The 27,242-nt window shown below is 34.1% G+C and overlaps 1 protein-coding gene across 4 annotated transcripts in view; it reads right to left on the bottom strand.

The window, feature by feature from the left end:
• Positions 1-27,242, bottom strand: part of LOC148955065 (uncharacterized) — a 109,594-nt gene that overhangs the window by 16,570 nt on the left and 65,782 nt on the right. For all 4 annotated transcript variants that reach the window (XM_089099987.1, XM_089099994.1, XM_089099981.1 and 1 more), the window contains exons 12-18: positions 25,288-25,434; positions 22,096-22,296; positions 19,425-19,624; positions 15,927-16,112; positions 8,984-9,244; positions 5,459-5,679; positions 1,998-2,142 (exon numbers count right to left, since the gene is read on the bottom strand). In XM_089099987.1, coding sequence (XP_088956113.1) covers positions 1,998-2,142; positions 5,459-5,679; positions 8,984-9,244; positions 15,927-16,112; positions 19,425-19,624; positions 22,096-22,296; positions 25,288-25,434 — 1,361 coding nt within the window. The remainder of the gene's footprint in view (positions 1-1,997; positions 2,143-5,458; positions 5,680-8,983; positions 9,245-15,926; positions 16,113-19,424; positions 19,625-22,095; positions 22,297-25,287; positions 25,435-27,242) is intronic.

Raw genomic sequence — 27,242 nt, forward strand, 5'->3', positions numbered from 1 at the left:
AATAACTCACTGCAGCACGAAGCCACATGAGGCCAACAGAGCTACGCACGCTCCTCCTCTATCCCAATCCATTCAAAGCCTCCCTGTTTACATCCTCCCACCCCAACCGCAGAAAATCTGCTTTCCGTTTAACCCTAGACGGTTTGCCGAAAAGAAAAATCTTTGGCAATCTGTAATCTTTCATCCGCAAAACGTGCAATAGCCATCTCAACCTTTTTCTCATTATAGCTCTAGAAAGTAGAATTGAAACACACTTTTCGTATAGCCTACTGTTTGAAATACGGTCAGTTAGCCGGGAACCCAAAACCATCCGTAGGCAATTTCTCTGGAAAACATAGTGCATTTGAGTGTTCCAAGATTACTTATCCGACAAGCCCGATTACTACTTGAAACTTTCTGGGTTAGTTGTCGGATAATTTACACCTGCTAGCCGTAGAAAATGCAGGATAACTGAGGACAAGTTACGCCACATATATATATATATATAAAAAAAATCAGTCTGTTCAAAAATGGAAAAAAAGTGAAATTACATGCAGAGAACAAAAAGGGAACAGTAACCGTAAGACGTGGCACACCTTCAGGCATTTCTAAATAAGCTCTGTTTACAGCGGAGTATACATGATTAATGCTGTTATACACCTAACTGCCTTTAGCGCTTCAGCTGACAAGTTGCCAGATAAGTATTTGTTGTTATCTTTTACGAACTGCATCCAGGGTATAGGGGATAACTCAGATAACGGAAGCTTGGACGAACTGTAATGCCCGTCCCATTTTCCGGTTACACTTGTCGATAAAAACAAAATTATGTACGACCGCATCATAAATTATATTTATTGTTCCTAATTTCTCGAGGTGAATACAGTCCAAATTCAAAGCATAAATTTCTTGACTGCCCAATGAAAGTCAAGGTTTACGGGGTAATTTTTAAAGCTAGAAAAGATGGAAACTTAGAATGGCAGTTTTTCTATCTTGGAGAGGAATCTGAGAAAAGTTAAGAAGATTTAATATTGGTAAAGAACAGTTGGACACAAATTACTGTTTGTGCAAACTCATTAAACTAATTTTCTGGCAATTTTAATATTTTGCTTTTTAAATACAAGTGTGACGCTAAAATCAATGAAATTACCCTGTCATTCATGAAATTTTGCTTTCCTTATCGATGGATGTGACTATGATGTGGTCCGGGCATAAGACTCAAAGCTAAGCAATTTAATATTTTATTTGCGGCAACAATAATAAATAGGCTGCGACAAAGCCATGGGAACGCATTTACGTTAGACCAGCCACTTAGAAAAAACTTTTAGAAAATTCAAAAGCCTGTACGCAAAATTCATTGTTGCTGATCAGAGTTCAAACCACTCAATTCAAAAACTTAAGCTCGAAAACTCCCAACCTACAAACTAAGAATATACAGTATGTACACTAAGTATTAAATAACATACTACCTGATTTGCCCTCCCATTCTTATCCCAATACTTACTATCCCTAATCCCCGCTAGATTTGGTTACTGAGATGTATTATGGAACTTTTAAACCTATAAACCCTTAATCTATAAACCCTACTTTTAAACCCCGTATCTCAAGAAAAAATAAAACAACGTGTCTATGGCCAACGGATCATGATGGATTTTGAAAATGGTTACAAGAAATTAGAAAGGATATAAAGTATCATGTTATTTCACCAATAGTAAAACCTTTTGCCGAGGTAAATAAGAAACTTTCCACCTGGGTTAGCTTGGAAGAGAGAATTAAACAACAATTGTGAAACATTCGCACTCGCCATCAAAATACATTTTGGCCACAAACAAGACAAGGGAACTATAGAAGCTACATAACAACAACTACCAACGAATCCATAATTCAAATTATTATTTAGATAAAAAAAAATAATGGAAGAAATAAACTAAGAATTTACAACTTGCATGCCAACTAATAGCTAACACAATACCTAATTTTGCCCCCCCCCCTTCCATCCCATAAAAAATAATACTACTTACACGGCTGGTGGATTTGTCCAAACTTTGGACTGTCTCTGGCTGGAATAAACAGCTTGTTGAGGGGCTTCCCGACCAGAGGGACCACTTTGTTCCCTTCTTTCACGGGAGAAGTACTCTGAAGGTTGCCAATATTCCCTTTGTATGGCTACAAATCAATAGTATATTAGTAAAAATAGAATGTGAGTAACTAAAGATATATATCATATTGCATGGATTCAGTTCGCGGTGTTGTCATATGGGGTGAAACGAACGAATTTCAATACAACCCCGACAAGGTTTATTTATGGAAACCCGAGTTAGAGCTTTAAAATCTTGATAAAGTCCTAGATTCGCCAGCTTCCGTGAACTATAGATTTTTATTCCAAGCCCTATATTGTCCAGACCTTAACCTTCACAGTCTAGAGCTTAAAAGAGCTTGGGATCAAGAGAAGTATTGAAAATGTTCGTCTAACCACCTCAAACCTTTTACTATTCATCATATAAAAACGCTTACTCTACGAGATCTAACCACAAAATATACACATACAAATATATATATTCAACATAAAACTGTCATTTTAAAAACACAATTTTTTTTAAATACACATAGTAAATAGGCATAAAATTTGTAGCTTAAGAGGATCCGATACCTAAAAGAATTCGATGGAAAAAAAACTAGCTAGTTCTCAACTTTGGAAAAATTTGTTCAGAAACTTTAGGTGATCCTGTAACTTACAATAATTTCGCAACCCTTGGCGCCGACTGACCGTCACAAAGACAAAGGGCCCATTAGCGAAATGTTACCAGGAAATAGTGATCATCGATAGTTGGCGAGAATTTGTGGTCTTATTATGAAATTTGACTGAAAAGACAGTGAAATTTTACGTCCCTTTTCTTGGCAAGCTTGTCAATCGAAATGAGTAAAACTACAGGGGACACCCAATGCGGTCAAATTGTCCAAATCATAATTCCTTTGACCTGGCTTTTAGCATTTTTCTAGCAGGTATGCTAGAACACTTTTAGGGACTGCCCATTCATGAACTTTAAAAGAACATTCTGCTTTATTTAATTAAAAAAAGAAGACAAATTACACTCTATGCTGATGTAGGTTTCATTAAAACTGAATGTCTCTATCTCTGGCACAAAAAGGAAAAAGTTAAATGACTTTTCTAAGATTTCTAGGAAATTAGGAGCCAGCTTTTAGTTCTCTCTCATTTATTTGGGTCTCTCATACAATCTTTACAAATTATGACAGAACAGCCAAATGAATTCTAAATAGTCTGAGCACACAAACTAAAATAATTCCTAGTGGACAAGATAAGGCGATCCTTTGGAGGTACCACATCATCTTAAGAGAAAAACAATACCCAGAAACGTAATTTAAACGGCCATTACACTACCCATAGAATCAAAATTAATTCAGCAGCTTGCAGAAAACTCATAGAACTACAAATTCGACGCAGTGAAACTGACACACTGGTGAACACTCCATCATCACGCCCTGTGAATAGCTTCTTCTTTTACCGTCACCTACAGATTTTAAACCATTTACGTAATCTTACTTCTGCTTGGTCTGGTCTGTCTGTATTAACACCTTCCGGGGTATTTTATGGCACGTGATCTTTGTGTACGGAGTGGGGCGAGCCCAAGGCACCTAAGCAGGCCCCGTAAAGGATAGTTTTTGGCACATCACCACAAAGCGAAATTATTCTTCAACGACCTTTCTTAAGCATTTAGCATATCTTTCACTGTTCTTTTTATCCTTCACGCGCATCTAGTATTTAAATAGTTAGCAGTAAGTATACATAATCAAATATCACCAAAACTTGCATTTTAAATCAAAAGCCTAAAGGCAAAAATAACTTAAATCCCAACCAAAATTGACATTCGAAGAAAATTTTAGTTGAAAGACATAAACTGAATTAATAAGAACTTGCGTACTTTTTGAATCTGAATGGAATCAGAATCAAGAGGCTAATTCTAAAAAAAAAATGCATTTTTTTTCGGTTTTATTGGTTCAAAAAGTCTAGTAAATAATTTTATAAATAATTTGCTCTTAAGGATTTAGCATGTCTTTCTCTTGTTCTTTTTTTCCCTTGCACGCACCTAAATTGAATACATCGAAGATTCGATCAGGTTCGTTACGAATCCATACTAAGTGCGCATAAATTTCTGAATTTATGCCCAGAATCTGAACGTAATCAGAACCAAGAATCAGAACTAATCAGAATAACTACTTCAAAAAAAAATTTCCCCCAAGAAAAAAAAATTCATTGATACAAATGAAAAAAAAAATTCAGATTTTGTTAGTTCAGAGAGTACTTAGTATTTAAGTAAGTTAGTAGTTAAGATAAATAATTCAATACCACCATTTCAACATTTTAAAGCAAAAGTCTAAAGGTGAAGATAACTTATATTTCAACCAAAAATTGGTATTCAAAGAAAATATTAGTTTAAAGACATAAACTGAATTAATAAGCACACGCGAACGTTTTGAATCTGAAAGGAATCAGAATCAAGAATCTGAATATGAATTAATCAAAATTACTAATTTAATAAACATTTCCCCCCAAAAATTTAATTTTTTTTTGGACTCTATTAGTTCAAAAAGTCTAATAAATAATTTACTATCACCAAAACTCGGAATTTATGTCAAACACTTAAAAGCAAAGATAATTTGTATTGCGATAAAAAAAAATTGTTTCTAAAAAAACTAATAGCTTAAAGCCATAAACAGAATTAATAAAAACGTCTGTACGTTTTAAATTTGAACAGAATTTGAACCATAATATCAACTAATCAAAATTACTATTTCAAAAAACATGTTCTCCAAAACAAAAATAATTAATAGAATTTGTTTTAAAAATTTCTAATTTCATTAGTTTGAAGAGTTTAATAAATAATTTACTATCGCCAAAACTATTTGACGTCGAAAACCTGAAGGTGAGTCCATTGATTTTTAAATTAAAATCGACTTGGTGGAATTGATGAAAAACTTGAGAGCAAGGGCTAATTAAAGTAAAGCCAAGACAGATATTAATTAGAGTAAAGCAAAGCTGGCATAACCTGTTTCAAAATTGTATAGAAATGATTAATTTTACTTGTTGATCGATAGCCTATCATCCATCCTAGGGCAAGAACTCGGAATTCATATTCCGATCAAAAATTGGAATCCAAAGAAACTATTTGCATAAACTGAACTACTAAAAATGTGTGCATGCTTTGAATCTGAGCGAATCAAAATCAGAAATCAGAACTTGAATCAGAATTACAATTTCCATAAAAAAATTTTCCAAAAACAAAAATAGTTAATAACTATTTTTTAATAGACAATTTAATATCTCCAAACTTGTATTTTTACGCCAAAAACCCAAAAGCGAAGACGCAAAGCAAAGCGAGATTTAATAGCGAAGTTTATCCAATAAAAAATTTATATTCAAAGATATTATTCGTTTAAACTGAATTAATAAAAATACGCGTACGTTGCGGTTCAACAATCCTAGGCGGTTCCATGCTCCTCACTGGCTCATTATGCCTAGTCGGATCCACGCTCCGCAACACTTCTGAGGTCCTCGGCATTTCCCGAATGTAATCGGCATATTCTCTATTTTGGCATCTACGATCACTATTTCGGGACAAGTCTTGTTGACTTAAACTCATTGAATGATTTGAAGCCATTGAGTGATTGGATTGTCTTGAATGGCTGAAAAAAAACAAAAAAAACTTAGTAATAATATTTAAACGATCAATTCAGAAAATTAAATTCTGTAGAAGTTGCAAGTAAACCTATATCAAATATAAGCTTTGAATGTCTTTGAATTGTTATTTTCGATTGTCTTTAATTGCTAAAAGAAAAATTTGATGAGTAAACAAGATCTAAATAATTTTAAAGAATAGAATTCAAATGAATACAAATTGTATCAAGCTGTAATTGTTAAAACTACAAATTGCTAAAAGGAATGTCAAAAAGGGAGGAAATCTCTAACAATTAGTAACAACAAATAGCATAAAGATATCAATATACAATTGCAAAAAATGAATGGTTAGCAGCAGAGAGCAGTGCTCACACACACACAAAACAAAATATCTGATTATTCTTTATTATCTGATTATAATAAATATTCCATTATTTATAATAAATATTCCATTACATTTGCACATACTAATTACTCCTTTGACTGTTTAATGTTCTTTTTACAGAACAGTAAGACTAATGGAATAGTATTAATAATAATATTATTATAATAATATATTAGTTTGTATTAACCAATATTACATAATTTTATAATATATTTATATAGCTTACAATAAATCTATATCATAAATATATATATAGCAATATATGAAATGTTATACAAATGAATATAAATAATATTGCTGACAAACGACGGGATACCTTATCTTAGACTAAATCGAAATTTTAACTTTTTATCTTTTGCAAAATTTACAGTAGAATTTTTCAAGCGTCTTCTCACTTTAAAACTATATTCTATAAATATATATATATATATATATATATATATATATATATATATATATATATATATATATATATATATATATATATATATATATATATATATATATATATATAAATAATAAATGTATAAAATAAGAATAAAATAAATAATAATAATAATAATAATAATATATATAATGTAATAATATAATAAAAATAATAATAATAATAATAAAATATATAAAATAATAAATATATAATATAATAAATATATACATATATAGGCCTACATAGTATTATTCTTCCTTCGATCCAAAATAACACATACCAATATGTTTGCGTAATATTCGTGCATATCTAACCGATTAAGGGAAGTATTTTCCTTTTTGCTTTATCTTTGGTTAACTATTTATTTAATAGTTAGTTGTATGCAACAGGTTTTGTTGTGACCTTTTTCGGAGCTATTTGCAATTTAGTTGATATTTATTATAATATTTTCAATTAAATATATGCTTCGATTAAGAGCATTAAAATTGAATTCTAAAGTTTCAAATAAATATTCATTGTGAAATTTAACGAACAGAAGATAATTGAAACACATTACAATTATTCATTGTCATTCAGATTGAATCTATACTCAAATTTCAAATGAGCCCTTAAACAGTTCTATATGATGTTCCAGCGCCCCGCTAGCGGCGAAGAAAAAGAAAGAAAAAAAGAATAACATCAGTGCGTTCTATGTACGAGAATAAAACAACTGAGGTTAAGGTAGGAAGTGAGGTTAGCAGCTGGTTTAGCATTAAATCAGGAGTTAAGCAGGGTTGTGTTCTATCCCCCTTTATATGGATCATTTTGGTGGAATTTGTCTTAAGGAGCACAGGAAAGGCAATGGGAGAACACAGAAGAAAATGGAGAGGAAAAACTTTCCTGGGCTTAGATTATGCTGATGATTTAAGCAACCTAATGAAACTGTGAGCAAAATGAATGAACTTTTAGAGGCTTTGCGAGTTCAGGGTGCTTGAATAGGTTTGAAAACTAATGTTAAGAAGACTAAGTCACTAGGTTTAGGAATAAGTGAAGATGGAAAGGAGACGTTGGGTAACGAATAGATTGATCAGGTGGACAGCTTCACTTACCTTGGCAGTATTATCAGTAAAGACGGTGGGAGCAGTGAAGATGTTAACAGTAGAATAGTCAAGGATCAGTTTGTTTTTTTTCACACTTGAAAAAAGTTTGGAAGAACAGGAAGATAAGTCTGCGAACCAAGATAAGAATATTGGAATCTGTAGTGATGACAGTGGTCAAGTATCGTCCCGAAAAACGGATAAAGATTTGCTAGACGTACTCTAAGAAAGTTACCTCCGGATTGTTTTCGGTACTTAACTTACCGAACATATTTCAAACAGTAGGCTGTACGAAAAGTGTGGTTCAATCCCGCTTTCTATGGCTATGAGCAAAAAGTTGAGATGGCCAGGGCAAGTTCTGCGGATGAAGGATGACAGATTACCGAAGATTATCGTTTTCGGCCAACCGTCTAGGGCAAAACAGAAAGCAGGTAGTCCGCGTTTGGGGTGGGAGTATTTCTTTCATAAAGAAGCATTTAAGGGAAATGGAAACTTCATGGAAGGGTGTAAAGAGGGAGGCTTTGAATAAATTGGGATGGAGTAGGAGCGTGCGTAGCTGTGCCTCGGGCGGCTTGGTGCTGAGGTGATTTATTAGTAGTAGTTTTTTTTTTAATTGTTGGTTACTATTGACCGTTGTTCTTTCTTTACTAGGTTGCAGTTATCGCTAAAACCATGATTTAAAAAAATACAAAATTATTATTTTTCTTATATTGCGCTGTTAGAAATGAAAAAAAAATTACACCACTGAAATTTCAATCTTAGCCACCATCACAGACTCAACAAGAAAAATGATAGAACAAATTAAATATATCTACGGATAAAAAAGCCACAAAAGCAGAAACAATGTTTCTGGAAACTCAGTCTTAAAATAGCAAAAAAAAAAGAAAATAAAGAAAAAAAGGTTACACGTGGAAAGAGGAGCAAGAATGAGAAAAAGAACTTCCGAAACAAATTATTAGAAAAAAAAATCTCGTACAAAATATTAATACGCCCTAGATCTCGAAACGCAAGAATTGCTTCAGAGAGAAGAATGAGGGAGGGGGGGGGGGGGTTGGACTTGTCAAACTAGGCAAGTTATATGATAGTAAACAATGCAAAGATCATAAAAAATCCTAAGATCTTGAAGGAAATAGGCCCAGAATGACACAACCCTTGCCTACGTGTTTACTGCATTTGGAACGTCTTCATATCCTGCACGTTGAACGTCTACACTTCATCACTGCCCGTGGATAGTCTTCCTATCTGACAATTGTTTTTTTAGTCACAAGTGTCTACACAATTTCGAGGAGTCTGACGAGAACTCCTGATAAAATCGAAAATAATAACACGTTTCTAGAGGGTTAGTCTAGACCCCTCAGAGCGTGTATGTAGTGGGACTTTAGAAACGAAAACCAGACCATCTCACCGCAGCATATTTAACTCACCTATGAGTCTGATAGTCCCTAGAAGTTAAAGATTGGGTTCTAGGCAATCCTCCACTAGCCACACTTTCAATTGCACAATCCCTTGTAGATGTGATTAGACTGCTCACAGAGCTGTTTCCATTCGAGTGAGTATTATATCCTTCATAGTCTTGCCTTGGTTCGGGTTTTGGCTGCTGATTGAGGTAGCATTCAGATTGAGCTTTAGCAAGCAATCGCTTTTTCTGTGATAAATGTGCACCAACTGAAGTATTTGCAGAAGCACTAGAATAAACAAAACATATTACGGAAATTGACTTTCTTTTCTTGGTCCCCGAATATGGTTGCATACGATGAATATGAAATCCTAACAAAAATAGGTTTTGAGCAACTGCTTCTCACGGTTGCTGCTATTCATAGTATACTTACACTCTCACTCATAGCTACACACAGACAGAGACGTCAGACAGAAGGCGCTTTCGGGCCTTCTCTCCTAAAACTCTTCAAAGTTGTTTCCCGGAATTTCCAATATTTACACATAATTCGCCTTTTTTGCGTGTTTTTGAATTTACCCAATCCCCACCTTTCCCCTTGCCAAAACAAATTTCTGTGCTGTTATCTTAATAGAGGTAGTCCAAGCCAATAATACGAGAGTAGTCTTGAAAATTTCCGACCTTAGCATGAAGATGGCAGCCCTTATCAATACAAGTCAGGGGATCGATTAATTCAAATTAATCCATTGATTTTTCAAAAATGCACTGCTATTTTACCCAATGCATTGCACCAAATCAGTCTACGTCATTTGTTAATATTTCACATTATCAGAGGCAACGCTGTAGCGTTGCCTATAGTAAAGCCCATACGGCTCCAATGTTTTATTATTTATTTATTATTTTTTCCCAGAGGCACTTCATATGGAAGGGGTCGTCGTAGAAACTTCAAAGGGTGCTCATTCGATTGGAAATTCAAGTGGCTAGTGCCCTTTTTTAGTAGTCAAAAGTGATTAGAGGGCAACTAGCCCCCCTCCCAACGCCCATCATTACCCCAAACAAATCCAATCAAAATTTTAAGATAGCCATTTTGTTCAGCGTACTTGATTTCCAGATACAGAATATGTTTTCGAGGAGGACACTCTCCCAAAGCCTCCATGACGAATGTTTTAAATTATGTCCTGGGGGTATATACGGTTTTTATAGATAGAGTTATCATAAAAAAACTTCAGAAAGTACTGCTTTCATTGGAAATTAAAAGGGATAGTGCCCTTTTTTCTAGTCGAAACTAATAGAAGGGGCACTAGCCCCCCCCCCCCCACGCCCATAATTCTCCCAAACACATCCAATCAAAATTTTGAGATAGCCATTTTGTTCAGCGTAGTTGATTTCCAGATAGAAAATAGGTTTTTGAGGAGGACACTCCCCACAACCGTCAAGGCAAGGATTGTAAGTTATACCCTGGGGTTATATAAGGTTTTTATAGAAGGCGGTGTCGTAGACACTTCAAAAAAGGCTCATTCGATTGGAAATTCAAAGGGCTAGGTCCCTTTTCAATAGTCGGAAGTGATTTGGGGACAATTAACCCCCCTCTCACGCCCACCTTTTCCCCAAACATATCCAATCAAAATTTTGAGACAGACATTTTATCAAACGTAGTTTGAAGTTCGGAAAATTAAACTTTAGGGGATGAAAGCTCCCCCACAGACCTTTCGTCAGGATGTATAAGTTTATGCTCCGGAGGCTTGTTAGTTTTTGCAAAGAAAATGTCGTTATATAAAATTAAGAAAGTGCTCATTTTACTGTAAGTTTGAATGTGTAGATCCCTTTTTAATAGTCGAAAGTGATTCTAAGGCAACTGTTGGGGTTCCACCCCTGTTTCTTTTCCTTTCAGATAAATGACCTGTTTTCATTTTCTTAATTACATTTACTTATAGTATAAATTCAATCGACAGGTTAAATCCCGCTACTTCGTGATAGTTGTTTTGCTAATGGTAAGCCTTGAACCAAGGTTTATTTTTTACTTCATCGTTTCAGAATCATTGACAGATAAAACTAAGAGTTAGAGTTGGGTTTGACTGGGGATGTAGCTGATTGAAAGGGCCAAGTAGAGGTACACCCATATGAACAGTGCTGTAAAAATTATTATTATGTTTTAGTCTGCGTTTTGACTCCGATTGGGGAAGGATATTCCTATTGTTATATGTGACCCTTTTGGAAGAATATAAGTAAGGTATTTTCTACATACTGTGTACTATCTGCCGTAACCCAGGCAGGGTAGAAATAGAGCTACGAGGTACCGTCATTATTATATTGACAGGGAGGGTTGTTACCTCCAAGGAGAGAGTCAAGAGATTTTCTAGCCGTAACCCAAGGCGGGTACATTTGGCTTTAGAAAGTGGCCATTTGACCACTCGATCGCGTTGTCATACCCTGGGACAGGGTATACTGTAAATAGGGTAGTACCAAATCCGATATTTGTAGAACCGTTGGGGTAAGAGCGGGAATCTCACTAACATTTGGGCCGATAAGGGGTTCTCCCCTTCGACTAAGTGGCATAGCAACCTTTTTGCGCCATTTTCGCATCAATAAGTGGCAACACCCGTACTTACACCCCAATAAGTGGTGCCAGCGGTAGCTAGCACTACCAACAGCAACTGACACCCCTTCCACTCCCATCATTTCCCCAAACACATCGAATCAAAATTTTGGTATAGCTATTTTGTTCAACGTAGTTGAAAGTTCTCGAAATTATATATTTGAGCAGGACACTCCCCTCCACAGCCTTCAGGGGCAAGGGTTATAAGTTATGCCCTGGGGGCATATGTGGTTATTGTGAAAGGAATGCTCGTATAAACTTTAGAGAGAGCTTATTCGATTGGAAATTGAAAGTTATTGTTCACTTTTTGAGAGTCAAAATATATTGGAGGGTAACCAGCTCCCCCCCCCCCCAAACCCTTTTTTCCCAAATAAAACCAATAAAAATTTTAATATAGCTATTTTGTTAAAAATAGTTCAAAGATCATTTAACAAAAATTTTGGTGTCAACAAAACCCACCATGACCCGGGGGCAGGCGTTGTAGGTTTTACCCTGGGGGCATATATGTTTAACATGAAAGGAATGCTCGCATAAACTTCAGATAGAGATCATTGGATTTGAAATTGATAGTTATAGTTCACTTTTTAACAGTCAAAAGAGTTTGGAGGGCGCACAGCCCCCCCCATCCACGCCCTTTTTTCCTCAAACCCATCCGATAAGAACTTTGAGATAGCTTTTTTTTAAAATAGTTCAAAGACCGTATAATGAAAACTCAGGGTTCAACACAGCCCCTCAGAGCCTGAGGGCTGGTGTTGTAAGTTATGCCCTTGGGGAATATATGGTTCTTATTGAAGGGATGCTCGTAAAAAATTCAGAGATGGCTCATTTGCTTGGAAATTGAAAGTTCTAGTTAATTTTTTTCGAGTCAAAAGAGATTTGAGGGTAACTAGCCCCCCCCCCTCCACGCCCCTTTTTGCGCAAATGCATCCAATGAAAATTTTGAGATTGGCATTAAGTAAAAAATTTCTCGAAAGTCAAATAATAAAAACTCAGGTGTCATCACAACCCCCCAGGGCCCCGGGGCCGGTGTTGTAAGTTGTGCCCTGGGGCATATATTGTTCGTATGAAAGGGATGCTCGCATAAACTTCAGAGAGGGCTCATTTGAAAGTCCGAGCTCACTTTTTAATAGTCAAAAGAGATCCGAGGGCAGCTATCCCCCAACCCATCTGATGAGAATTTTGAGATAGACATCTTGTTAAAAATAGTTCAAAGGTTGGATAAGAAAAAATCCGATGTCAATAGGAACCCCCAGGGCACAGGCGAAGGCGTTCTAAGTCATGCCCTAAAGACATGTATGGTTCTTATGAAAGGGATGCTCGTATAAACTTCATAGTGGGCTCATTTGATTGGAAATTGTAAGTTCTAGTTTACTTTTTTAAGAGTCAAGAGAGTTAAACTAGCCCCCCCCCCCTACGCTCCTTTTCCCCCAAACCCGTCCCCTACAAATTTTGAGATAGCCAGTGTTTTGGAAATTGTTCAAAAATTAGATAACAAAAACATCCCCCAGAGCCCGGGGGATAGGCGTTGTAAGTGTTGTCCTGGGGGCGTATATGCTTCTTATGAAAGGGATGTTCGTATAAACTTCAGAGGGGGCTAATTTGATTGGAAATTGAAAATTCTAGTTCAATTTTTAAGAGTCAAAACATATCCGAGGGCAACTAGCCCCCCCCCCCCACACCCTTTTTTCCCCAAGCCCATCTAATCAATTTTTTATAATAGCCATTTCATTTAAAAAAAGTTCAAAGGTCAGATAAGAAAAATTCCTGTGTCGACGGAACCCGCCAGGGCCCGGAGGCAGACGTTATGAGTAATGCTCTAGGGACATATATAGTTCTTATGGAAAGGATTCTCGCATAAACTTCGGAGAGGGCTCATCTGATTTGAAATTGAAAGTTCTAGTTCACTTTTTAATAGTCAAAAGAGATCGGAGGGCAACTCGTCCCCCCCCTCCACGCCCTAAATGCATTAGATAAAAATCTTGAGATAGAAATTTTGTTAAAAATAGTTCAAACTTCTGATAACAAAAAACTCTAGTGTCGACACAGCCCCCCAGGGCCCGGGGGTAGGCGTTATAAGTTATGCCCTGGGCATATATGGTTGTTATGGAAGGGATGCTCGTATAAAATTCCTAGAGGGCTCATTTGATTGGAAATCGAAAGTTGTAATTCATTTTTTAAGAGTCAAAAGTGATTGGAGGGCAGCTAGCCTCCCCCCCCCACACTCCATTTGTTTTTTTCCCAGTGGCACTTCATGTAGAAGGTGTTGTCGTATAAACTTCAAAGGGGGCTCATTCCATTGGAAATCGAGAGTACTAGTGCCCTTTTTAAGAGTCAAAAGTGATCAGAGGGCAAATGGCCCCCCAAGCCCTTTTCCACAAATACATCTAATAAAAAAATTGAGGTAGCCATTTTGTTAAAAATAGTTGAAATATCATGTAGCAAACACAACTTTACGCATGGGAATTTCGTTAAAAACAGTTCAAAGTTCATAAGAAAAATTCCGGGTTCAACTCACACAACCCGCCCCGGGCTGGGGAAGGCGTGGTAAGTATTGCTCTTGGGGCAGAATTAGTTTTTATGGAAGGTTTGCTCGTATAAACTTCAGAGAGGGCTTAATTGATTGGAAATCGACACAACCCAAGGGGCCAAGGGTAGGTATTGCAGGTTATGTTCCGGGGGTATATATGGTCCTAATTGATGGGACATTTAAATAAACTCCCGACAGGGTTTATTTGACTGAAAATAGACATTTTTAGTTCAGTTTTAAAGAGTCAAAAGAGTCCGAAGCTTAACCTAGTCCACGCCCTTTTTCCCCAAACCCATCCGATAAAATTTTGAGATAGCAATTTTGTAAAAATAGTTCAAACATCAGATAATAAAAACTCCGAGGTCGACACAAACCCATTTTTTCACTTTGATATTGTTACTTTGATATCAGTTTTGATACTTTGATGAATATTTGATTTTTTTTTTAAAGTTTGGTTTTGAAATAAGAAATTTTTAAAAACTTGAAATTTTTTGCAATCAAAAACGAACAAAAATTAATTAAAAAAAATTCCAAAAACAAGCTTTTCAAAGAAAAGTAAAGGCCATTTTTAACTTAAACTCAAAAGATACAAATAAATGTTAAACCTCAAACTCATATCGACAAGAAATTACTATTTAATCGTGCACGAAGTCGGAAAAAGACATAAACAAAAAATGGTGTCAGGGCAAACTTATACAAAAATCTTTGGTGCAGTTTAATAGACAGATCTTAAAGCGAATAATACCGTGACTGAATATGAATATCAAGCTTAGAACGAAAAAAAAAATATCTTGCTATTGAAGCATAAATGGAACTTAACACAAATAGAAGTTAAATAAACAATCAATGCAAAAAAACATGCAATAGATGTTAATGTAAATTAATAAATAAATCTTAAAACGAGTGAAACTTAAATTGAATATGCAAATCAAACTTCAAACAAATAAAAATCGCCACAAACAAGAGTTTGGGTATGACCTCCTTCTCTCACTGTAAAATTCTAAAACCTACTGCGTCATTGGCGCTTTACTGAAAACTATATGCGCCTTGACTTATACTTGGAAAGTATAAACAACATCAAATTGAATATTTGATGTATAATGATATTAATTGTTGAAAGATCCATCAGTTCAAGAATTTGTTTCACAGTGATTGTATTTCTATTTTCAATACTGTAAGAACTGGAAACGAAAATATTTGTATTATTATCCGTTTTCAGTTAAGCGCTAACGACGCAGTAGGCTTTTGGTTTTCATTTACAGTTAAGAAAGGAGGCAGTATCCAAACACTTGTATTTAGGGAAACTATATTCGTCCTTGACAACTGTAAAAACAGATAATAAATGAAACTGAATATTTTATGTATAATGATATAATTGCTGAAAGCTCATTAGTTCAAAATTTTACTATAATTTTAATGTTTATTTTCAATATTAAGTACAAAAGAAAATATTTGTCATAAAATTGGTTTCCAGTAAAGCGTCAATGACGCAGTAGGTTTTAGGATTTCTACTTGAGATTTTCAACTATGGCGAAACTTTTTTATTTTGGAAGAATCTACTATTTTGGTAATTTATTTTAGGAATTTTTTTTGTTATTTGAAATCAATTCTATAATTAATTTAGCACAGAGTGTAGGTAATAATCTTTATAATCAGCAATAACAACAAATATTTTTGGACATGGGGCACCAATTGACAAAAATGAAGAGGGAGAGGGGCCACTGTTTTTTTTTTTGGGGGGGGGGGGAGGGAGAGGTAACTGGCCCCTCCCACTTGGCACTCCTGCTTTGGATTTAATTAAATTCTTCAAGCAAGCATAAAAAAAACTTACGTTGGTTAAAAAAAACTTACGTTGGTTCATTTTTAATGTATTGTACAAATCCATTCATATTGGCAGCAGAGTGAATGTTTTGAGTGGTGGAAAAGCTTGCATTCCCGTTGTATTTCATTGGTGACCGAAATTCCTCGTCACTATCAGCTACTGTGACACAAGATTGGATGTTTTGAATGCGTGTGTGCTGGGTTGAAGAACTTCTCCTTAAATTATATAATCAATTAAAGAGAAAACAATAATTATGAAATATCTTATTGTACCAAGGGCAGTAAAAGTGAAATATGATTGTTTTAATTGGCTAAGGAGATACTTAAACCACCATAATAGATCTTATCAAATCACGAAAAATAGGAATTCAATTTTTAATGTAAAGGACCTCCCTATGCAGTTATGCAATTTCGGTAGTAACGGTTGCCAAATTAAAAAAATATATGGCTGAAAATCAGCAAAAAATCAGCTAAAATATATATCACCAAACAGCTTAAGAATGTCTAGCTTTCCTTTGAAGGTGTAATTGTCTTTGGAAATGAGCAGATTCTTACTATTTGAATTTTATGGAAAAAAAAAGTGTTATCAATTTCAACTAGTTAGTTTCCTTTATTCGTTTTCACGTTCAACGTGGCAACACTGGATTGTCATATTGCCTTAAAAACTATATCATTTTGGAACGGACAAAAGCAGAATCTTAGACAATCACGGTTTTCAGGTATGAATAGGCCTAGGATGAGTGCAGGGGAAAATTTTATTTTTAATTTGATGTCTTAGATATTTTAAAGGTTTGTGCACTTCAACAAAACCAGAATCTTTCTACGACATCAATAATTGGCTGGTTGGGAGTTATGAGGACTTAACAGTTATATTGACCGATAGTAATCTACACAAAACTATTAGTTATTTTACCATCACGAAGGAGTTGGCTGGTGGTGATGGCTAAAAAAAAAATTATAATAAAACAAGCTTATATTACAAATCAAATAGGTCTTTTATAGAATATGAAGATATGGAAAACTCACAAAAACTTTTTTACAATAATTCGAAATTTTAAGATTACAAAAAGGGATATGGCACGGATGTACATATATGAATAACTGATACAGAATTTTTAAAATGGTATATTTAATGTAACGAAAATTTTAAGGTTACATTGAATATTACAGAAAAATTTAGAGGATATTAATAGTTTTTATGGTCACGTTTCCAGACTGTATTCTCAACTTCAATTTCAGACCCCCTCCCCCCCCAACCTAAATTGCCTATCAGTTTATTAACAAGATTAGAATTGTAGTTGCATTCATAACATTACATTCCTTGTAGTTACAGTTGCCAAATAACTGTTCTACACATAGCAATAGTAATTATGTAATAATACTAATAAATAAGTTCTGAATAAGCGTTGCCAAACGGAGTTTTATCATTCAATTTGCATCGAAGACTATTTTCATCTCATTTTTTCGCTTTTGCTGTGATTAGGTGGCTCTTAGCTTTTTTAGATTTCCTTTTATAATTGTTTTATAGTTTGTTTTATAAACTATATTCTATTTTGTAGTTTTTTATTTTGCATTGATGATAGTAGAGCGGAGGCCTTGGCAAGAATATTTAGATCACTGTTATAGTATAGATCAACAGTATAGATCACTGGCTCTATACTGTTTGGTTACTTTGGCAAGATCGATACACTTATCATTGACCTTAATAAGGCGTGTCAAAACATTGAAAAAATGGTATTTGATGCAAAAAAAAAAATCATTTTTTTAATAATAGTACCAGCATCTTCCCCACCTTCCTTTCTGTGGTACATTTGAAAATGCTCTCTGTCAGAAGCAGCAGAATAAATGTAATAAAATTATTTTTATATCCATATCTATATTCTTTTTTCTTCTTCTTGTTTTTAGTTGGACTCAATAAATCAATTTAGACACAGCGTCTACAGCCAGTCTGTGTGTGGTATAAATGTATCGATATCGCCTTTTTCTTTTTTCAAGGTATCATTTCGCTTCAAGTTACAGAGAAAATGGTAGGAGGTGTTGCTTACTCCATGACAAAGATTTAAACTTTAGTTTTTTGGGGTTGAAGGGGCAAAGAAGGTACTTAGGTTAGGTTAAGTATCTAATATATGCTATGCGATTTTCAACGGTAATATTGATCTTTTTCCTGTCTATTTATACTGTCTCAATGTATTTAAACATATATGTATAATGCATTCAAATATCAGAGAACTCTATTGTAGAGGTCGGGATGATTTCAGCCCAATGGAAGATCAAAAGTCACGCAGAATCTATTGGCCGGAGAACTATACTCGTTTATTGGTTCCCTTTTCAGTCTTGCGTAATAATTATTACAGTCGGCCATTACATAATAACATTATTACATAATAATTATTATAGCAACTATACTCGTTTATTGGTTCCCTTTTCAGTCTTATGTAATAATTATTATAGCAATAATTATAATACTTAGCAATCTTCTAACACGAGTCACCATTAATACAGTAACTATAAAGTAATATAAATAGTTTTATAGCAATGATGTAGTCATGTACACCACTTAGGTACTTTCGCAGACTACACTGCCTTTCGAAAAAGTACAAATAAAAGTTCAATAGGGACAAATCCTTTAATTGGACAGTGAAAACAATAACAAAACATCTGGATATTTCGGTCACATATATGGGGACAGTGGCCGTTTTCAGCAGATAAACACATAGTAATAGCAATTATGTGCTTACAGTCACTGACGACAGCCACTGTGTATATGACTAAAATGTCCAGAGATTGTGATATCGTTTTCATTGTCTAATAAAAGCATTTGTACCTATTAAACTTTTATTTTTTATATGTACATCACTAAAAAAAAAAATGAAAAAAAAACATATGTGAAGAACATCCAACGGGCCATACCCGAGTCTCTTCATTCATACAAGTAGTATTTCTAATTGATTTACTTTAAACAATTAGATGAAAATAAAGATTATCAATTCCCAGCACTTTAGTGTTTTTCAGCTACGTATCGAACATAGCCAACGTATCTACGTAGCGAACGTATTAAACGTTCAATAACAAAAAGTATTTGCGAATCAAAAATCTTGCAAAGCAAGACGTTCACAAATTTCATATGTACAGAATCTAGAGCAAAAACAATTTAGTATCTTTAAAATGTTATCCATTTAGGATGTTTACTCAAGCGAGTTTACTAACTTTGTAAATGATTATTAAAGAACATGCAGTATTTGTAAATAACAAACCAGTTTCCTCTCAGCAAGTCATTTCTAAGATTTCCGACAAAAGATTTATTAGAGTTACCCAAATTAATGGAATTTGAGTATTGTTTGATAAGCTCGTTAAAGATTGAGTAAATAATGTTTATCAACAAATTGTTTCCTCACCAAACCTAAGGGATTTTCACACATTAACGTTTAAGTATGATTACTATAAGTATCAATACTAAAGTATTATATACTATAGAGTAGCCTATACTGGGTATCCATACTAACACTAGTAATAATAGTCAAAACTTACGATTGCTTATTCCCTTCATCGTCACTATCCGAGATAGTAATAACAGAGACAGCGGGGCTCGGTGTATCTCTTATGGTAATTGTCGCTTGACTCGGTTGACCCTGAACTGGGACTTGCACTTGCGCGTAATGACGACTTGATGTCACTGCCCCAGGAGGAGTTCCCTCTTTGACTCTCTTTTTAACAGGACTCAGTTGAACCTTAATTAAAATCCAATTAAATTTCATATATTTAAACCACAGAGATACAGAGAGACTACTTATAAAAAAAATCTTGTGGCTCAATACTTTTCGTTCCTTTGACTTGCTTAAAATTTCACAAAGGATATTTTGAAACCAATCAAATTAAAGAAGATGGGTCTTAGAAATAAACAATCGCATGATTGGTTTATGAGAACGTGTCAAAGATATAAACCAATGAAATTAAACCAGGATTTTGAAAATGGAATTTAGGATAGTAAACTTTATTTTTCTTTGACTATATAATAACAAATGCATAAGAAATGGAAAATGTTTCAATTTCTTATTGTCAAACAGTCCGTGGTGAGCAACTGTAAGTAAGCAGCGACTCGTTGTAATAGTGATCAAAACTAAGAAAAGCTAACCATGAATAAATGCAACCATTAAACAATTTTGAAACTGCCCCTATTCAGCTGCACCTCCTTTATTAATTTTGGACCATACTGTCCAGGGTGAATACAGGTTATTAGGATTAGCAAGCGCGATAAATATTTGAAATCATGTAATGAGGAAACAATATTAAAACAGGCGTTGAAAAGATTGTTCAATCGTGAGTAAAACAAAATGAACAAAAAAGAAATAAAACGAATAAACAGTTTCTAATAGATAATACACTTTGGAATTCCTCCCCTCTTTCTCCATTAATAAAAAAGGTTTAAATTTGAAAAGAAATTTTTAAAAGATGCAAAAGCAGAAACCAATACCATAAATTATAAATTCGAATTTTCAAAAAAAGAACTTTGTCTTTTTTTATACTGCTAATCCGATACACCATGGGCAATATTCGGAAAATACGTTTTAGTAAATGAAAACAGAAAATGCGAAAAAAAAATACAAAAAATAGTAATTAGGAAATAGATAACTTTGTATCAGGAAACAAAGAAGCCATGTTAAATAGACGTTAAAAAAAAAAAATCGTTCCATAGTAAGTAAACCAAAAATGAGCAAAGAAGAAATAAAACGAATAAAGAACCTGTAATAGATAATACGTTAGCCAATTCCTCTATTAATGAAAAAAGTTCAAATTTGAAAAAAATCTTCAAAAGAAGCAAATACAGAGACCATTTCCATAAGATATAAATTAAAGTTTGCAAGCAAAAAAAAAAAAAAAAAAAAAAAAAAAAAAAAAAAAAATCCAAGGAAGATCTACATGGCCAATTCGGTACACAATGGACACAATTCAAAAAGCGCAATTGAGTAAACAAAAACTGAAAATCTAAAAATACAAAAAAAAATACAAAAAAAAAAATAATTGAAAAAAGATGTTTCTAGGCTCACTGAAGCTATTTTGGGTCTATAAGTAATTGAATTATGAGCAATATATTATTAATATATATATATATATATATATGTATATATATATATATATATATATATATATATATATATATATATATATATATATATATATATATATATATATAGGTATACATATTCATGTATTTACTATATATTTTTAATTTTACTATAAGTAACATACCATACACGTAATTAACTATAAGCGATTAAAGTCCTATTTTGACACATAGTTAAACTTTAGCTATTTTCTTAGAAATTGAAAATTTTGAAGATTTCTTAGAAATTACTGCTGGTTGCTAGCGGGCAATGAGTATGTTCTATGGCACCATGGTAACTATTGTGGTAAACATTGTGGCACCGTTGTAAACATTGTATGCATTTTCGTGCATTTAAATAATGACGCGAGTTATTAGGAAGTAAAAGTCCATTTACAATTTAGGATTAATCTTAGTTTGTTTATTAATTTTTAGTATTATATTTTATAATCTTGAACCAATAACAGTTTGAAAATATGCAAATCGCTTCTGCCTTGCCATTATTACATTATATGCCCACAAAAAGAATCAGCTGAAAAACTGAACAACTTGGTATATTTTTGATTTCCCAAAAGTTTACCAGACATATACATTAACGAGACGCATACCAGTACTTTTCTCTGATTTTGTTAGAATTAATCGTTAATATAGCACATACGAAGGAAAAGTTCAGGCTGGTGGCTCCCAAAAAGTGTTGAGACCCCCCACCCCTAGATGTCTCCTCAGATGTCTCCTCAGAACATCATCAATTACACATTTTCCTCATTAACTCTCTATGCAAGAAAATAATGAATAATGAAACTTACCTCCCATTTGCATCAGAAACAAAATTTGCCCCCACCCCCCTAATGTAGAAATATATACCCTGAATTGGCATATATAGGGGGGGGGGGCTGAAATTTATTTCCAAGAGAAATGATTATTATATTCGTAATCAGCATAAAAAAAGGCATTAAATGGTGTATTCACTTTATTCCTAACTCAAAAATATGATTTGGTATATATTTACCCCTACCATTACCTAAATGAGCATGAATGCCTTTAATGAGGTAGGGTTATACGCATTTAAAGAGTTTGCTTTCAAGTTTTTGTACAAACCTGATCCTTCTTCTCAATAGTAGCATTAGGTCTTAGGGCTTGAGAATAATGTGGTTGTTGTTGCAGCTGAGATGGATGCTCTTGATTGTTCTGTTGTTGCTTTCCATATCTTTTTGTATAATCTGGTACATTTGGAGGCTCATGGACCTCCAGGACAACAGGAAACAAAGCTCGTTGATCCTGATGAACAGTAGGCCGTGCCTAAAAATACCTCCGAAATATAAACTGGAATAAACAAAGTGATTATATTCTACAAAATGCAATCAAATCGATTAATATGTTGCCTTTTAAAGTAGAGCTCTTTATATGAAAAAATGACAAAAAGTCAAATGTCGAAAGACAGTACAAAAAAGTAGTCAAATGTAAAAAAAGTCAATAGTCAATGTAAAGTGTCAAAAAGTAGAGGTCCAATAAAAGAAACATCAATCGAATTTTGCAGTTTGTCCTCATATTTACTGTTGCTCTCCTCGGAATATCCTAAATTACGTATTTTCCCAAATCAAAACCTCTGATCGTTCTGAAAATCAAATAAAGTGCAGGAAAACGGTTGGGATCAATCAACGTAGCGTACTCCCTTAAAATTAAGAGAGTATGAGCTTACCAGAACCCCATCCAAAAAAATTTCCGGAAGAAAAAGGTAGAATTTGAAATTTAATTTTAATTAACATAGATGCTAAATATTTTAAGTAATGCCCCTTAGCAACTGTCAAGAAGCCTTAACTGCATACAAATCATATAACATCAATCGGACTAGACACAGGCGATAAAGACGCTGAACATACTAATGTAACACCCCCTCCCCATGGGGGGGGGGGTGTAAATAAATAATTGAGTAAATTATTACGGTGTCTCAGGGTATTATTTTAATAGTAAAGTTGAGTTATTTTTGGAAGGTTTGTGGTGCCAATTGTGATCCTTCAGATAGCTTTGAACTGCAATGAGTATTTGCCGTACAAGTATTACACCCTAATCTTGACGAGCGAAGTACTTCGAGCACACTGAGTTTGTATCCTGAAAACACACTTAATATGGTCAAAGGGCTAAATCCTCAAAAAGTCTTACCAATTTGCCCACAAGGGAAAAAGGGAAAGATAGGACTGGGACCAACTACAACTTGCAAAAAAGACCTGGAATACTTTAGAACTTCGTAGAAGATTTTCGAAGCAGATGCTAAAAGCGGTGTGGGATCAAGGAGTTTGATAGAAGATCGAGGAGGAGACAAATTTATTTTCAGAGGATAAGACACATATTTATTCAGTTCCAGTTGGGATACATAAATATTGCAAAGGGTTTTGAGCAAAATTAAAAGCAGTACTACGAGTGCTTGGAAAAAAAACGTCCATTCAAAAACAAACCATCAAGAATTTGAGCAGACCGAAGCTATTCTTAGAAACTTCACTACAAGTGAAATAGATTAGGAATTGAGATTAAATAATACAGAATAAATTTATCTCCTTGGGACTTTTTGGATAACTTAAATTAAAGCCAAAACCACCCGTTATCCTTCCCCCACAATTAAAAAAGAAATCATATGCACTTATAACCTATTGGCGATCAATTTTTCCACGCTAAGTAGTCACAGGAAAACATTTCTTTTATAAATAAATCCATACATTGTGTCACACCTAGAAACGTTTTCAAGTTAGAAAAGAAGAGTTCAAGTCTCGACAGGAGTATTGGTCCTCTATTTAAATGTGATGTATATATAGCCTTAATCAATAATTGCAATTCCTCACAAGGAAAAAAACTTTAGGAGACAATTCTATGCAACAGGTTTAGCCTACTCTAAGGAATTTTTGTCCAATTAATTATTTGGTCTGTTAAAACATAACAAACTTGTTTTTGAGGGCTAAAGCCTCTTCTACACAATTCCATACAATGAAATTCGAAAAATATACAATGCCAACTATATGGCTAAAAACTTTATCAATCAGAACGTAACAACAGGGCGGATACCCATAAGTGTGTAGGAACTACTGGTTATCAAAAATAGTTAACCAAAAATTATAACCAAATATTACATGATAACTAAATGATAAATAAATGATAATACACAAAATGATAACTAAATGATAACCAAAAATTACTAGTTATCGAAATAGTTAGTTATGACCGATAAGGTACGACATATGTTGAAAGTTTCAACAAATACTACACAAATAATGCAGGAATGATACACTGCCTGATCATGAGCCATAATGCCTTTAGGAACTATTAGGTTCTAAAATTAGTCTCGACCACTTTCACTCTGCTCTTTCAACGAAGCTTCAGAAATAGTTTTTCCATGTGCGATAATATACATATTCTTTTAGTTTATTAATAATTGTGATAGCAAATGCGATAACAATTCCAATGATAAGCATTTCCACCTCTTAGAATCCTGGAGCAAAATGATCATCCTTTCAGGCCCTTAATCATTAGATTTAGGTTGTAGCCTACCCCCCTCCTCCCAAAATTACAATTTAACTTAAATGCCTGATACTAAAGTAACCGTAAAAAGACAATTTGTAAAAAATTTGACACCACTTACACTTTAATTTTCAACAGATTTCTTTTTTAATACCTGGTAAAAATTCGCCAAATCTGATACTAATTTGTATAAATTAACTCCACTTAATTACCATTTTCCAAAAGAATATTTAAAAAACGTAATGGGATTTCGGTTTTATCCTTACACTGTCACCTGCACACGACTTGATACTGTTACTGTTCACTGTTACTGTTACTTAGAATAATCATCAGAGAATTTACCCAGTTGCCGGACAAAATATTTCTAAGAGCTTCAATACGAAATTTAAAATCCTTAAACGCATAGTCGTAGAGACCCAAAAAAGGAACAGAACCGGTTCCTTTTGGATAATTTAAAAAGCAGAAAATTTTTTATCTTAATTGCGGATTAAATGCTCTTTGCATTTAGTATAAAATTTGAACCCCCTTCCCCTGAGATTTTTGTCCGACTCTCAAAAACATGACAAAAATGAATATAAACACATTTTTGATGCGTCTTTTAAAAAGATCATACCCCCCTCCTCCGAAAAAAATCTTTGTGTACCCCCCCACCCCCCCAAAAAAAGAGAAAAAAATCCTAGATACGACCCTGCTTTCCACGTAATATCTTTCTTCTTATTCTTTTTTGGCCGTTTTTATAAGATTATGTTTCCAAAAAGTAGATAAGTCAGACTAGATGAATACCTGAAGAACAGACGAATCAACGATCAATGGCCTACGCCAGTCACTCTCATCTATATGCAAAGCTGTACTTTGTTGAGGCTGTATCTGGGGCCAATGCGGTACAAGTGCCATTGGTCTACTGGCTGACCAAACGGGAGGACCCCCATTCTAGAAAAAAAACAACAGTAAATAATAAATAAAACAAATCGAAATATTGAAAGGATTAACCGGACCATTACAGAAACAGTAGTGGGAATAAATCTTATGAAAAGAGAAAATTGAATTAAATTAGATAAAAAAAGAAACAATACATAGTACAATCAGATCTAGAGCTAACATCAAAACATTAAAGCAACTTGAGTCGATTATTAGTTTTTTTTTTACTTTTTTTTAAACACTTGTGCATTTTTTTTTTAAACTTGTGCAGAAAAAAAATATTATTATAAAGATAGGTATTTTTGCATATATATATATACACACATGGAAGCTTAATTTGTTTCGTGAAGTTATATCTCGGTAACGTCTGGGCTAGTCGACTTCAACCTTGCAGGGATACATTCCTAGGATCATAGGGATTTCGAATTAGCATGGAGGGCAAAGTCTGGGGAAGAGGGCCCAGGGACAGGCATTTGAGAGGTTTGGTCCTTTTTACTAGAATTACTGACACCTTATCAGCTTTTTGCTTACATGTAGTGGCCGTTTTGGGCGAGTTCCACAAAAAAACTAAAGACTAATTTATGCATAAACAATAAAAATGATAATACAGGCGACTCTCGATAATCTGAAACTCAAGGGACCAGAGAAAACGTTCAATTTACAGGGATGTTCAAAATCACAAGAGTTCAAATAATCAAGAAGGAACAAGGAAGACTTTCAAATAAACAGGTGCTTTATTGAAAATATATAAGACATATATGTACATAGATACATATAAACTTTTATTTCACTTCTTAATCGTATATGTATATGGAGTATATTAAAACCATGTGGGCGAAAAAATTATTTTACAAAGTAGTATATGATATTTTTTTGATGAATCGACTTCCATCTCACATTGCTCAATTCATTTTCAATGGTGATAAGAGCTATAAATAAATTATCACTCGTTTCTTCTCTGAGAGCATAAGAACGTAAGGTGTTGATGGATAAATGTTGCCTTGCTTAATTTGACTGAAGCAGATGGCTCTTCTTATCCTCCTCGTCCTCACCTTGAAAAGTCAACAAATCGGCCTCGGTTAAAGCACCATGGACAGCAATTTCACTGTCCATGTGAACAGAACACTCAAAGGTAAACTCACTACAGTTTGGTACAAGTCTTCACTCTGTGTCTAGAGGGACTAATTCTGTAAATTCTCACGACTCCGTTGACCGTGCAGCGTTACCTTAGCAAACTCACATTTTTTGGAGCAATTATGTATGGTCGTAGAACTGACATTTTTCCAGGCCTTATCAATCATAATTATGGAGGTTAAAAATGTTATTTTCTCTTTCTCACCTTTACCAATGCTATTCAGCAGAAGCAAAACAATCTCTCTCCGGTACAGAGTTTAAATTTTTTTAATTATTCCCTGGCCCAATGGTTGCAATTTTGACGTTGTCTTGGGAGGAAAGAAAATTAATTTTACGTGCTCTAAAACTGGCGGGTCGCTATGCATGGTGTAGTTATTCAAAAATAATAAAATTTTGCGTTTCTCCTTCGTCATGTCATTATTTACCAAGATCAGCCGTTTTCATACCACAATTCCCGACGGAAGTTAACAAACAACATGTGTTTGCATTACACAATAGTGGGGAACTTCAAACTATTGAGAGTGTAAGAGTTCTGACTTCAAATAGTGTTGTCAAGCGAGATGCCCTCGTTACAAAATTCAAATTATTTCGAGGTGTGTTTCTTTTTTTTTCAATTTATAAAGTATTTTTCAAGGGACCGCTAAAAAGTTCTAATTATCATGAGATTCAAATTATCGAGAGTCGAC

The sequence above is a fragment of the Artemia sp. Qi Xiang Cuo genome, chromosome 2 (assembly GCF_049724085.1).
Source record: "Artemia sp. Qi Xiang Cuo chromosome 2, ASM4972408v1, whole genome shotgun sequence".
NCBI lineage: Eukaryota > Metazoa > Arthropoda > Branchiopoda > Anostraca > Artemiidae > Artemia > Artemia sp. Qi Xiang Cuo.